This window comes from Dermacentor andersoni, chromosome 7 (genome assembly GCF_023375885.2).
Source record: "Dermacentor andersoni chromosome 7, qqDerAnde1_hic_scaffold, whole genome shotgun sequence".
NCBI lineage: Eukaryota > Metazoa > Arthropoda > Arachnida > Ixodida > Ixodidae > Dermacentor > Dermacentor andersoni.
The window spans coordinates 174,979,512-174,994,114 of NC_092820.1; the positions used below are offsets into that span (position 1 = coordinate 174,979,512).

The 14,603-nt window shown below is 46.6% G+C and overlaps 2 protein-coding genes across 6 annotated transcripts in view; one reads left to right on the top strand and one right to left on the bottom strand.

The window, feature by feature from the left end:
- The window catches only part of LOC126532995 (DNA mismatch repair protein Mlh3-like), a 38,766-nt gene extending 31,237 nt beyond the window's left edge, over window positions 1-7,529 (bottom strand). For both annotated transcript variants that reach the window (XM_050180175.3, XM_055071683.2), the window contains exons 1-7: window positions 7,077-7,529; window positions 3,737-6,987; window positions 3,551-3,670; window positions 2,753-2,829; window positions 2,554-2,658; window positions 920-989; window positions 781-852 (exon numbers count right to left, since the gene is read on the bottom strand). In XM_050180175.3, the coding sequence (XP_050036132.1) occupies window positions 781-852; window positions 920-989; window positions 2,554-2,658; window positions 2,753-2,829; window positions 3,551-3,670; window positions 3,737-6,987; window positions 7,077-7,294 (3,913 nt within the window). In that variant the 5' untranslated portion in view covers window positions 7,295-7,529. The remainder of the gene's footprint in view (window positions 1-780; window positions 853-919; window positions 990-2,553; window positions 2,659-2,752; window positions 2,830-3,550; window positions 3,671-3,736; window positions 6,988-7,076) is intronic.
- Window positions 7,530-7,722: 193 nt separating this feature from the next.
- The window catches only part of LOC126532996 (uncharacterized), a 671,944-nt gene continuing 665,063 nt past the window's right edge, over window positions 7,723-14,603 (top strand). For all 4 annotated transcript variants that reach the window (XM_055071672.2, XM_055071674.2, XM_050180179.3 and 1 more), the window contains exon 1: window positions 7,723-7,928. The gene's annotated coding sequence lies outside the window, so the exon portion shown is untranslated. The remainder of the gene's footprint in view (window positions 7,929-14,603) is intronic.

The window sequence follows — 14,603 nt, forward strand, 5'->3', positions numbered from 1 at the left end:
TATAAGTTTCATTGTGTATTAGTGTCTGCGATCCGTACATCAATCTATTATAATGAGAAGCACCATGCCTTTAATAGAGCATAAATTCACATTTGTCATGGAAATCGTGTCCCGTAAACTTTTCGTGGCAAATTCTATGTATTTGGGAGCAAACAGCGCTAACACCGGACACAGAACAACAAGCCGGGGGATGCTGTGCTGACTACTATGTGAAACGCTTGTTGCATGAAAGCTGGTTTATAAACCCTAAAAAGGCATGACAAATAGATATGGATGTTAATTGCAATCATACAAGGTTGAACATAGCACATTACTCATGTGATACTATATTAGTTGCACAGGTATGCTGTCTACAAGTCTAGATAATTGCCCATGATAAAGAAAGATACAACAGCAGGGACTGCAGTGAATGCACAACTTGTATTATTAAACACCACTTATTAATGCAGTCGGACTAGAAACTTCACTACAGCATTGCTATAGAGTTCTGTATAGAGCCTGGCAGTATGATGCACCATACACAACAGGCACAGTGAGATTTGTTGTGTTCTTCTTAAGCACATTTAGCATTTGGAGAGCAACTTATATGAGCAGAGCTGGCAGATCATCCCTGTCATCTTTTGTCCCTTCCCCCATGCTGATGGTGTTGGTTGTGCGCTACAGAGTTATGGTGCAATCAGCAGTTCACAATGTGACATTCTAGCAGCAGATTCAAGCAGCACATTCTATTCCATTAGCATAACCAGAAGTGGCATGACTAGGCCATGACTTTTTACTTACTCTCTAACAGCCACTCAAGCCGAACTCTCTCGTGAGCAGCATGTTGGTCAAACAGCACAATCAGACTCTCTCCTGGAAGCAAACCGAAGAGTAGATTGTGAGCATCTCGTACACCGAGCGCTTACAAAAGGAGTCTTACCCTGAACAACCATGTTTTGAGACAAAGGCATGAGGCAGGCGATGAACTTTGCATCCACTTGACCTATTAACTGAAAAACATAGGTGTACATGTTCATTCTGACTGCACTGATAATATGGTAAGCTACTGATAATTACACAATGAAATGTCTCTGCTATAGTTTACTTGCTATACTTCACACATTAGGCCCAAGAAAACAAAGGGGCCTTGGAGAGACTTGAACTGATCAACAATTTGCAAATAAGGGAAGATCTCTGTCAGTTCCAACACCTAGCAAGCTGTATGTGGCGTTCCATCGAACGCTAAAAATTTTTCTAAAATTGCCTGTGGCAGATAGCACAATTCTAGTCCATGGGCTGGCCTATTCAAACAGGTGGACAGTACTTACACAAGAAATTGAAATGCATAATCGATTAATCAACAAAAATCCACAAATTAAGTTTTCAACTAATTACCTTATGGCACATATTGCAAATGGCAAATTCTAGTAAGTGAAACTGCAAGGCATTTCTACTTGAACAGAATTGTGCGGATGACACCATTTATGAGATATGCGATGTAAAATTTGCGGTAAAAATGCATTGTTGTTCTACTTACTTACTTACTCAACAAAACGTCGCTTTATGCATTTAAGCCCAAAAGTAACTGGAATGCCAATGCATTTCTCCGCAAACTTCTGGAATTAATACCTCAAAATTGGTGAGAATTCGTTCCAAGTGGATCTGCCTTGCGAACTCCCCAGCTGGAATTTGTAAATTGCAATATGTGCCATAAGGTAATTAGTTAGAGGCTTAATTTGCATTTCTTAATTAGTCGATTATGCACTTCAATTTTTTGTGCTAGTAATATCTGCCTCTTCGAGTAGACCAGCTCATGGACTAGAATTGCGCTATTTGCCACAGGCAATTTTAGAAAATTTTGGAACTGTTTGCTGAAACCCCCCCTCAGCATACCCACTAGGATTAAAAGCCAACTGCAACCAAATATCACTTTGGCTAAAGTGGTTATAAATGAGAAGCATATACTATCAAAGCAATATTGGCAAAGCTGAAGGGCTGGCAAATGTGTTGTTTTTTATTAGCAGCCATTAAATACCACTTTGGCAGACAACGTGGGAATCTGTTGCTTAGCAGATATCTAAGACATGGCTCCCAATCTTCAGTGTGTTGCGAGCACTCCTTGATCAGTGAGGTCATGCCAATGCACCACACTGGTTCTCAACATTCTGCATTTTGTGTCTTTTCTAGTGAGCAGTAACGGTGGCATGTTTTTTTAGAGTTTCATTATCAAAAATGTAAATTTTATATTTCAAAAATAACATTTTTCAAGGAGGCTTCTCTATATCTGCTTTTTACACAGCACGAATTTGGTTGCAGTTGGCCTTTAATTTATATGCTGGCCTAGCACTATCAAATATGAAGAATTGCTTTAGAGAAACTATGACGAGGAGATAATTCAGAAGAAGTCCTCTTGCGGGAATCCTGGCGTTGAACTGAGGCTTCCCCTGGTTATCCCATATGCTGTTTTATTTTTTAATTCAAGGTTTAGTTAGTAGTGACTGACAGCAAAGAGAGAAACAGTGCAAATGTTTCTCTACGAGCAACATACTATAGCGACAAATATTTCACAGGTACCTGAACGTAAGCAAGCATCTCCTTCCTGAACTTGTATGATTGTGTGATCCTGTACAGTGGCCCTGAGCCACCATCGTTCGAGTGCAGCCCACCATCCACAATGTCCTTCATGCCAACAAACAGAAAACACAACTGGTAAACAAAGCTTAATGAAAAGCATAATATCTGCTAAGTGCTTCTGGATATTGAGGAGGCTGACCTGGCCTGTGGTGCTGCACAAAAGGGCTGGGTTGTTCCATACACGGACTATGTTTGCAACGTCTGCTTGCTCGGGGTCTGTGAGAGAACAAGGGAGATTGGACACCACACTGAAGAATTTGCATAGTGAAAGCGTGCATAGCAAAAACTTGCATGAAGAGTGCACTGAGAGAAAACTAAGCATCATGATTGCAATATTAATGTGCCATAATGCAAATCTATGTAAATCAATCACAAATTGACAATAGGCTCCTTTGCATGTTATATACCCTCAGTGCTTTTCATACAACCGAACTCTAGTGCTATCAACAAGATTTGGTAGCAGTAGAGCTCTATTATTAGCACATGATGATACTGTATGCAAAATAGAAGTCAAATCAAGCTGTGGGTTATAACGTCCCAAAGTAACACACAGGACTATGAAGACACTGTATTATGCGGTTCTGAATTGGTTTCAATGAGCTGGGGTTTCTTAATATGCACCTAAACCTAAGTACACAGATATTTTTGCATTCTGCCCCTATTTAAATGCAGCCAGGAACCAAACCCATGGCTTCATGCTCGGCAGCAGGTACCATTGCAACTGAGTCAGTGTGACGGATCAACATAGAAGTGATTACATTTGCATTTCATTTTAATTGTTCATGTTATGCTGCCCTTAATAACACAAGTAGCACATTCAGGCAAATTTTGCACATTAGAAAATCGTCATCTTAAATTGAATTCTAGGTGCTCCAGAAATTTCAATTCGCAAGTGTTTGTTATGAATGTAAAACTTGGTCCACTGAAAGTTTGTTACCTGGTGAACACCCAAACTGTGGCCGTTCATCTTGGGGCCTGGGTTGAAACTGCTGTATGAAGGGAGCGGGAGCCAAGGAAGAGTTTCTTTGTTGCGCAGTGTCACGAGCTCCTGTCGGAGCTGTAATTTTGGGGGAAAATCTGTGTATCAGAAACATTTCAAACAAACTGAAAGATCATCTCTTACCATGGTTCTCTTGCTCGAGGCAAAGTGATGGTAAGCTAAAAGATGAGTTTCCTGACGTCATATTGATGAACACTTTTTCACCCGATGTTGGATCTATACATGCTGCCCAGTTACCGGGGTACACCTCAACAGTGGACATATCATCTGCTCTGCTTTGTTCAACGATGACAGCAGGAGGTTGGTCTCCTCGAATGGCAGTAGAGCCCTCTGTAAGGCTAGCAAGTTGTTGCTGCATGGTTTCAGTGCCAAATGTGTTAGGTTCTTTGCATTTACTCGACTGCTGTGATGGATTCTCAACGGGTGACGGCTGTGTGAGACCTCCCAGTTCATCTTCAGTGGTTGCTATGCTCCACGAATTGTCATTCTTCATACAAGGAGGGATCATTTCAGCGACATGTAATGTCTTTGTAAGCGTTATACGCTGCGATGCACTTTTCTGTGGACTTGCAGAAAAGAGGCTGCACGTTACACCCTCCTTACAAGTTTTGGATATTTTTTCATTTGAATTTGGATGTTTTTGGGTGTTGTTTTGAATCAGCCGCACTTGACTGAGTGAAAAGGAGCTTCTTGTAGCAGTCGGTACACGGCCACTTTCTGAACTCCCATGGCCGATGCCTGGTGGTGATGTGGACGTGGCTTGAGTGGCATCTGTTGACTGATCTTCCGCTGTGATAGCAGGTGCGAACTCCTCACTGGAACTGATGCCATCAATTTCTACAGAAGAACCACTGAGAGAGGCCATTTCCACCACTTCACAGGCAGCGGGGTCGCTCTTCGTTTCTGCATGCATTGTGAAAGGTTGTGTGCTCTGCACAAGTGTCATGGCTGTTTCCTTGTTCTGACCTAGGGTGAAATAAGATTCATGATGATCTGAGCAAGTGAAAGGCTCTGCCGATGTTTCTGGTATGAACCTCTGTGTCTGACATGCTGATTTGATTGTCTCATCAAGGGCATTTTCCACGTCATGCTGAAGCGCACGTCGGTCAAATCTAAGTACTTTACTAGGTATGACTTCTGTGCCATGCAAGGGGCAGAGCTGTTGCACCTGCACACACAAGCATCTGAAATCTGCTGTCTGCATGAACGACTCACTCGTTGCGCAAAGACGAGCTGCTGCCTCGCACGATGGGATGTCAGGAATAGCAAAAGATGTGAGCGTAGCACTTGCATGCTTGGTGGTGGGAAGGTGAGTTTTCATTCTTCGGTGTAGCTTTGTGGCCAGAGGTATTGACTTGGTGGAGAGAGTGTGACTCTGTGAAATTATGGGGTCAATAATTACAGCTGCATGACCTTGCGCCTTGTCTGAAGGAACAGGCACCAAGTTGTTGGATGCATCACAAGCGTCACTCACATCACTTGAATTATCTTTGCAATGCATTTTTCTTCTGAGTGTTTTTTCACTTGAGTGCAAATTTTTTGCAGCTAGTTGCCTTGTCTTCGCCATACATGTGGCTACAGGTGCATTTCTAGTACTTTCGATGTGCGATGTATATTCTGGGTTAAAAGACATGGTTCTTTCATGGCAACCATGTTCTTTATGAGAGGGCTTGTGCACTACATCAGTTTGCTGTGGAATTGGTGCGTCATTCATCTTCCTTTTTGGGTTATTTTCGTGATAGCTCATTGGGCTTGAATTATACTTGCAATAAAGTTTCCTGATGAGTGATTCATCACTTGAGTTCGAATGTTTCGCAGCTAGTTCTCTCTTTTTTTCCATACATGCAACTACAGGTGCATTTTTAGTGTTTTTGATGCATAAATTTGTCTCTGGAGCCAAGGACACTGCCCGTTTATGGCAGTTAGACTCTTTGTGAATGAACCCGTGTACCATATCTGTGTTCCGGGGACTTGCTGCATCAGTACTTGGATTATTTTGGTGATGGTAAGCAGACCTATATCTCTGAGTATGAATGTCTTCAGGAACATTGCACTGCTTTGCTGTACCACATGTCTGTTCAGAATGCATTGTTCTAGACTGACCTCGCTTCACGAAGTTACATTTTTTGCCAATGTCAAAGAGTGTGTCATTTCCTGGCATACAGAGCAATGGTCTTGTACTTGAGACAGCTGAAAAAGATGGCGGTAGGGCAATTGCAACTTTGGGATGATGAGCACCTACGTCCTTGCCTTGGAGCATATCAGCCTTTGTGTTCAAACTATGCACCAACGGCATTTCAGTATGCCCTAAATGTTTTTCACTGGCTGAGTGCACTGTACAAACGGCAATGTCTTCTAATGCGATACGTTCCTCTTCAACAGGTTCTGCTACATTGTTTGGCCCCTTTCTGCATACCTTCCTTGAAACCAGTGCATTTGGCACATTTTCAATGTTGATGTTCAAATCGGTTCTCACTGGTGGCTCACATTCAGGAGGCGTTTTCTGTGAGAATGCTAGCTCACCATTTATGACAAAGTTGTGGCTTATGACGGCGTGCTCGTGTAGGAAGTCATTAAGCAGCTGTTCAAACAACTTTGTCACTTCGTCCCAATCAGTGAACTCCACAAAAGTCTTTTGCGGTTCGTAGGTGATATCAAAGGTCCTGGAGGTACAGTTAAAAATGATGACGAACACAGGTTGCTTGTTTCTTAGCTTGCTTGGACTTCCGGGGAGGGCCACTGACTTTGTGTGAAACCCAAGCACATACTTTTTGATGACATTGTGAAAAAGCTTGTGAATGCGGGTCTTGCGCAACAGGCGCTTGTTGAGGTACACAAACTGCAGCTGTTTTGTAGTGTGTCCTTCAAGACTGATGTACGCTTCTACAGCGAAGTGCTTTTTCTTGATGAAAGTGCGCTTCAGTGTCGCTGCTCTTTGAGCTCCAAACAGTTGAGCAAAGATGTCAAGTACGGAATTCGTTTTGTGTGTCTGAAAGAGTTTTTCACCGGTAACGTCATTGCGCAAAGTGAACGACACTTCCGGATGGCTCAGCGCGATGCCTTCGAGGTGTTGAAGGCAGAATTCGAAGTCGATTGCTTCTGAGAGGCAGCCTCTTCTGACAGGTAAGTTGTACATGAAGTCCAATACTGTGACTGTGGTGCCGACGCTTGGTCTGTTTGTGGCGGACGGCGTGAGTTCTCGGAGTTTACCGCGGGCAAACGTTTTGCACCACGAATGGGCACAGGTGGATGACTTGGACTCGATCTGGACTATTCCGGACATTTCCACAATGCTTGATACAGCTTCCCCGCGGTATCCGTAAAACTTCGGGTGCTCCAAATCGCTGAGTGTGCTGCATTTGCTGGTACAGTACCTATAAAGAAAAAATAAAATAAAAATGCCAGCACCTTGGAGTGAACCTATCCCACACAGCAGCAGGGACTCAAGGCTGCGGATCCCTACCTTTCCCCACAGTTTTCGAGCTGATCCCTCGGCATTCCATGACCGTTGTCCACAACTTGAACTTTATGGTAGGTCATATTCAGACGAACAGCAACACACGTTGCACCGGCGTCCAGGGCGTTCAGAACTAGTTCTTCCATACAGTGCGCGACACTCACGACTGCGACTCCCGCCCTCAGCTTGCTTACTACTTCGGTAGGCAGCCGCTTCAGCTCCATTTCTGTACACTTCAAGAAGAGTGATTTCACTTGCTTGCACACACATCACACTTCTCACGAAAACTTGAGAAATGCCGCGGTCGAACAAGTTTCACCAAGGATGAAGAAGCGCGTGTGTGACGGATGCAATCAACATATTCGCGCGCGGCCAACGAAGCCATTACGAGCTGCGGTTCGTTTAAATTAAATTATGTAATTGGCGGCCACAAATATGTTACCATGTGCGACAGCTGACTGTTTTGTTTACATGCAGAGGCGCCATCTGTAACGCTTCACACTAAAAGCCTCCGAGAATGCCAACAGTTTACCATCTCGGAGGCTAACTGCTTGACTTCAGAAGCGCGCGGTAGGGGACGCCACCGACAAACACGCGCACATGCGCAGAAAAAAAGTTTTGCTTTCGGCTCAAGCGTCATCTGGCGGAGAAACTACGCATCAGTTGCGCATGGCGGCTTTCGCGTGCCGTCTGATGTTGGTGCGGTGAAAATCGATAGTGTCCTTTCACTGTGCTGCTCAAGGGATACACCAAGCGTGCAAATATAGGTATGTGGGACGCTGTTGTCGCATCAGGTTCTACGTAACTCCTGCTCAAGTTGTGCAACTCGCAAATATTCGGCGACCCGGGCCACTCGAGGTGAGTGACATGTCATGCGCCTCCTTGGAGGGCTTTGTTGGCGGCACGGAGCTAATGCAAGGAATGTATTCACTATTTCTCGGTGTCCTGTTGTTGCGTATGCTAAATGTCTGCTTCCGTACACGCCTCTTGCAAGCCTTTATTGAAATGTAAACCAGCAGCGGTCATTTGCGTTGAGGTCTGCTGCATGGAAAGCGCCCGCGAACGCATTCGAAAGCGCCGACGCGTCTGCATGTTTCTCCCGTTTGCAAACCATCATCTGAGTCTGCCCTGCTGCGAGCCGTTCTCTCACTCAAGGTCAGTAGACCAACCTCATATCGCATGAGGATCGCTTTTATCGCGGCCGATTGACAGTGCCCAAGTAGTCGCAATGCGTCGAGACGCTAGCGAAACTAACAATCGCCTCGCGTGATGTTCGGTCGTGAAGGAAGTCTCGCCGGCATTGCCTCATTTATGGTCTGTAGAAGAAATTACACCGTTCCCTAGCGGCATCAAAGGAAGGACGTCGTCGAGTCAGTGCACAGCGCGGTTATGGGCCACTCCTATGTTGCGGTCGTCTTCCGTTCCAGCGACACAAATTAGTGGGGGTCGGCCGACCGGCCCGCCAGCCGTCTTCAGGGAGCGTCGGCGATTGCCGTGCGGAGCGCGCACCGCCTCTTCTTACCTGCGCTTCGTCTGGCGCTAATCTCCACGCCGCTCGTCGTGTGTGTTTGTGGTGCTACGTGCGCTCCTCTTTGCCCGTCCGAGAATCTTTTCCGGCTCCCCAAGTTACGTGGTCTGACCTACTCCCACGGAAATGCAAGCGGGCCAAATGAATCGAGCTATAGGAAATCCACGCCGCGCTGCCTCGTTGCTTGCGCCGCTCTTTCCCTTTGGCAGAACGATGACTTACAAGACACAAAAGACCGGCGGAAAAGCGCAAAACACGAGCTTGTTACGACTGGAGGAAACGCTGGACTAAACGCCGCAGACTGGCTGTAGAAGCAACGTGAAATTAAAAACGCTCTTCTGCAACACTACGCGTCGACCTTTCGCTTGTTCAGTTTCTCGGGAGACTCGAAAAGAAATCCTGCGGTTTGTGCAGCAGGCGTTCGTTGATGTAAATACAACTACCGTGTTAGTTTCCCGTTGACGTTGTAGGTACTACAACAAAGCAGTTTCGGCGAGAATCGTCTTGTTCTCGTTCACTTCCCGCCACTGAAAACTGATTCGTCTGGTGCGCGATAAGCCGTATTGAGGTGTCCGTGTCGCCGCATTCGGAGTTTTGGACACCGCTCGTTAATACAGCAGTCGCGCGAAATGTTTGCGAGCACTGCCGGAGCTATAACGCTAGTGGATGTCAGCATGACTTATCGCGCGTCGCATTAGCAGCTGTTACAGTGTGCATGCGCGCTCGCACAGAGCGGTTGATGCGGCTTGCAGTCTGCATGTGTTCGAATGGGGTAGTGTCGTTGAGCGGAAATACGGGCGGGAAGAAGCGGAGTGGACAGGACAGACGCTCACTCACAACTGAAGTTTAATGAAGGGTTTTGCAGGGAGCGGAGGGCAGCACGTGCGCAGTCAAAAGGCTGCTACAAAGCTCAAGCATAATCACATGCAAAAAATACTATCGCCCAAGGAGATATCTAATTCCTTTATCCGTCAAGACAACTGACGGGACACTGACACACGTGGCAGATTGTGCGTATATCTGGCCAGCCTCAATAATTTCTCTCGCCAGTCCGTCATTACACGTGTTTAAAATGGATGCATTTCTAAATATCCGTCAGTTGCCTTGACGGACAAAGAAATTAGATATGGCGTTAGTATTTTTTGCATGTGATTATGCTTGAGCTTTGTATCAGCCTTTTGACTGCGCATGTGCTGCCCTCCGTTCCCCGGGAAACCCTTCATCAAACTTTAGTTGTAAGTGAGCGTCTGTCCGGTCCACTCCGTTTCTTCCCGCCCGTATTTCCGCTCAACGACACTGCATGGTAGACCAACTGGCCCAACAGTCCACGCTTCGAATAGGTGTGTGCTAATATGCGAAACATTAGAATAACGAATCGAATATTGCCCTATTCGATTTGGTCTTCGGATAGAATAGTCACTATTCGGGAATTGGAATAGTTTTTAAGTAATTCAAATCACCAACTCACGATAAATTACATTCCGGCGTCTATAGTAGACAAATAACACGAAGACTTACCCACTGGATATTCCGGCTAAGCCGCCACCATTCACAACCACCAATGAGTCCGGAGTTTGCGAACAAACTGCTTGTTTTCTCCTAATGCTTCATTTGAGCTTCGTATAAACAACGCTTGATAACGTGCAGTGTAATGACATAAACTTGGTAAGGGCGGTTCATATGGACATTCGAATAGTGCTGGGAATCATTTGAAAGCTTGTCATACAAGAAAGAAGGGGTCTGCTTGCGTTAGTGACACAGCTATCATGTTGTTTTCTTCAAAAGTGTGCATTATCAAAAAGACAGCTTTCGTAACTCTGTATTCGATTCGATCTCGAAAATTACTGTTTCTCCCTAGTTCTGATGGTCTCCGTGTGCGCTCGAGCTTTGCTTGCAGTCGCGCCATTTTTCGTCGGGAGTGAATGTCAGTCGCCCATGGCTACACTATTTAGTATGGCGGTCAAGTAGCGAAGGCTGTGGCGCGTTCTTCATCGTAATCGTCCATAAATAATTTAATTTCCATAACGGTGCGCCGGTATAAAAAAGCACGCCTAAACGATGCTCAAACAACGCCCGCTGCAAAAGTGAGAGCTCGGAATAAGTAAGCTGCTTGTTGAAGAGTATTCCTTGTGCTTTTGTGATTTCAGCGTAAAACATGTGCAGTTGAATACACTTGTGTGCAGTCTGGTGGTCCTTTTTCATACACCCCACCCCTGTGGGCTCGGGGACCTGTAACGCGCCCTTGAACTACCCTCGTCACGCTTGGGACCCAAAGAAGCCTCATGCACAAGGGTAAATAAAAACAAATGTTTTTTGAAAAAAAAAATAATTTGTACAACTTTTTTCAAAAAGGGTGGTGGTGGTGGTAACAACTTTATTAACAATCCTGCAAATTCCTGGCCTGGGACTAGGCCGCCCCCGAGGAGGTCCGGAGATCCTGTCTCCTCGCCGCCTCACGGGCTTGCTGGATGGCCCATAGTTGATTTTCGAGGTTTGAGCTTCGCGCCACAGCTTCATCTGGAGAAACTGCATTTTCTCTGCATAGAACCTCACATTCCCAGAGAATGTGTCTACGAGATGCGTGAGCCCTGCCGCGTAGTTTGCAGTTATCATCTGAGTAGATGTCCGGATATATCCTCCTGAGATGGACGGGGTTGGGGAAGGTCTTTGTTTGTAGCTGCCTCCAGTCTACCGCTTGGGCCCTGTCGAGTTCGGGGTTAGGGGGCGGATAAACTCGCCTTGAGTTTTGATAAAATTTTGTAATGTCACAGTATCTGGTCATTCTGTCCCTCTCTGTCCATGCCTCCGTTGGATTTCCAACCCCAAGAGAGGATCCTTCTTCGTGGGCGCGGAATGTGAGACCTCGCGCTACGCGGTGGACCTCCTCGTTGAGGTTGGGTACGGGGGTGTCGGGGGGCGTGTGAGCCGGGAACCATATAATGTGTCGTTCCTCCGTCTCCTCGGAGGTGACATAGTTCGCGTTGGCTTTGAGTATAGCCTCAGCCTTCGTCGAAATTCTGCATTGTGCATAGTTTCTGACCGCCGTCTGCGAGTCACTGAGTGTGTATCTACAACTGGGGTTAACGATGGCTAGGGCTATCGCCACCTTTTCCGCTACCTCGGGGTTTTTTACACGTATGTTACAAGAACTGACCAATTGTTTCTCGGTATTGAGGACGGCCACTGCAAAAGCACGTCGATCCTCGCATTCTGCCGCGTCTACGTACAGCGCTTCCTTGTCCCTACCGAAGGCTTGGAGTAAAGCCTTGGCTCTACTCTCTCTTCGACCCTGATTGAATTCAGGGCTCATGTTCTTAGGTATATTAGCCACCTGCAGCTTTTCCCCTATCGCGCTTAAAAGGGATGTCTTGTCGCCGTGCTGCTTGTGATGACTTATACCGAGTTTGTCCAGGATGCACCTGCCCGTTCGTGTCTTCGCTAGTCTCTCGAGTTGCGAGATTTGGTGTGCCTGAATTAACTCTTCAAGCGTGTTGTGGACGCCCAGCTGTAGCAGAAGTTCCGTGCTGGTGCTGTCTGGAAGGCCCAGTGCCATCTTGTGTGCTCTTCTAATGAGGGTGTTCAGTTTGGCATATTCGGCCGCGTACCAGTTGTGGTAGGCGGCCACATAGGTAATGTGGCTAATAACGGAGGAGTGTATGAGTCTGACGACGTTGGCCTCCCTCATACCCTGATGTCTGTTGGTGATTCTTCTGATGAGCCTCATCGTGTTCGTGATCTTAGTCTCAAAATGCCTGACCGTTTCTCCGTTGTTGCCGTTCGATCCTATGATGAGTCCTAGCACCTTAATCTGCTTCACCCTGGGTAATTCTTGTCCGTCTTTGGTGCTTATGCAAATTTCTTCGTATGCAGCATGCTGGATGTAAGCCTTGGGGGGTCTTCCGCTAAGCGTCGGGCGGTAGAGGAGGAGTTCCGATTTTTCTGGCGAGCAGACAAGACCGGTTCCGATGAGGTACTCTTCCACCACCTCGACCGCGGTCTGTAATCGCTGTTCGATTTCTCCGTCGCTTCCCTCAAACACCCAGATCGTAACGTCGTCCGCGTATATTGTGTGATGCACTCCCTCGATGGCGTTGAGGCGCTCGGAGAGGCCGATCATGATGAGATTAAAGAGCATCGGCGAGATGACCGAGCCTTGTGGGGTGCCGACGCTGCCTATGTTCCTGTCTTCGGATGCGAGTTTGCCCAGCGTTAAGGAGACTTTCCTGTTTGTGAGGAAATCCTGAACATAGCTGTACGCTCGGTTTCCTAGATTCAGTGCGGCAATGCTGCGTAGTATGGCTGCGTGAGCTGCATTGTCGAAGGCTTTCTTGAGGTCTAATCCTAGAATGGCCCTGGTACCTCTTGTCTTGTTGTCGAGTATCTGGAGCTTGATTTGCAACATTGCATCCTGCGTGGAGAGATGAGCTCGAAACCCGAGCATGGTGTCTGGATACGCTTCCACGTCGTCAAAGTGTGCGTTGATCCGGGTTAGGAAGGCGTGCTCCATCAACTTGCCGACGCACGACGTAAGGCATATTGGTCGAAGGTTGGCCAGATCTGGGGGTTTCCCTGGTTTGGGGATAAGCACCATTTTTGCTCTTTTCCACTGGTCGGGGATGCATCCTCGGGTCCAGCAATCGTTAATGTACTTGGTCAGTTCGGAGATGGTCTCGTTGTCCAAGTTACGAAGGGTCTTCAGCTTCTGCTCGCGCTTCTTCCTTCCGCCGGTGCCGAGGTGGGCGCCGAAACTGCTTGTATTGTATCTCTCAACGGCTTGCTTTTTCGAGCCGACGGTACTCCAGCCCGGGCCGGCCTCAAGTTCTTGGGAAATGTTCTCCCCTTGCACGAGAACCTCCATTTCTTCCGTCTGCGAGCGAGCGTGGGCGCGCGCCACGCGTACTCCTTTTTTTTCGCGGGGGCGCCTATAGGCTCGCGGCAGCCACCGCCGCGACTGCCGGTGTGGCACCGACGAACATTTGGTATCGGCAGAATCTTGGTAACTTGCTGCGTGAGATGGTAGCAAAAACTCGGTGATTTTCGGTGACTTCTCTGCGAAATCATTGAACGAAGACGGAGCCGACGTGAAGTGCATCTGCTTTCTTTGGCCACCTCTTCTTCTTCCCTTCAAAAAGGGCTGTTAAAGAATTCTCGGCGCCAACCGCGCAAACGCGCTCGTGCCACTGCTGAGCGCGTTCTTCGTCGTCGCCTTCCAGCTGGCTCCGTTGCCGCGTATCATTCCAGTGTAGATATATATATATATATATATATATATATATATATATATATATATATATTCCAGTGTAGAATTTCACTTCTCTTCTGTCGTCGTAATGGGGAGTATATGAGCCATTGCTTAAGGGGGTATGAGCCATTTATTGTCTTACGTGACAGACACGCTTAATAACAGAGGTGATAAGCTAATGTGCGTGCGTACATATATAACGTCACGATGGCCACAGATCAGGACAATACGTATGTTCGTCCCTTTGTTCAAAATTCTGTGTCACCGCTGTGTCGTGCGCTAAACAGCTTCGCTGGTCATCCACCTTCACAGAGTAGAATCACTCAGGAATGTTTTTCTTCTTCTTTTATTGGTGCCTTGCATATTTGTTGCATGTCACGCACCTCGAATATAGTCATGGCCATGCAGTTGCTTGTATGATATCGTATTTTTATTCGCAATTCTCGCGGCATCTATTCGTGGAGTATCGCGTGAGGAATAATTGAAAACATATGCTTGTAAGCCTCGACGGATGTGAACGGTTCCCCGTAAAAACGATCAACATGATAGTGTCAGACATAGGGGAAGTCGCATAACACCAGCATGAAACAGTTCAGCTTTCATACAAACAAATAAAGAAACGAGGTATTTTAACGCCACATAACAACGGAATGAAAAAGTAGCCGCAAAAAAAAGAAAAGAAAAAACGTACCAGGAAAGCTTACGCAGGACAAACAATACACGAGGAGGTTTAAATGCCAAAATAATCGTTTGGTGTTATGAA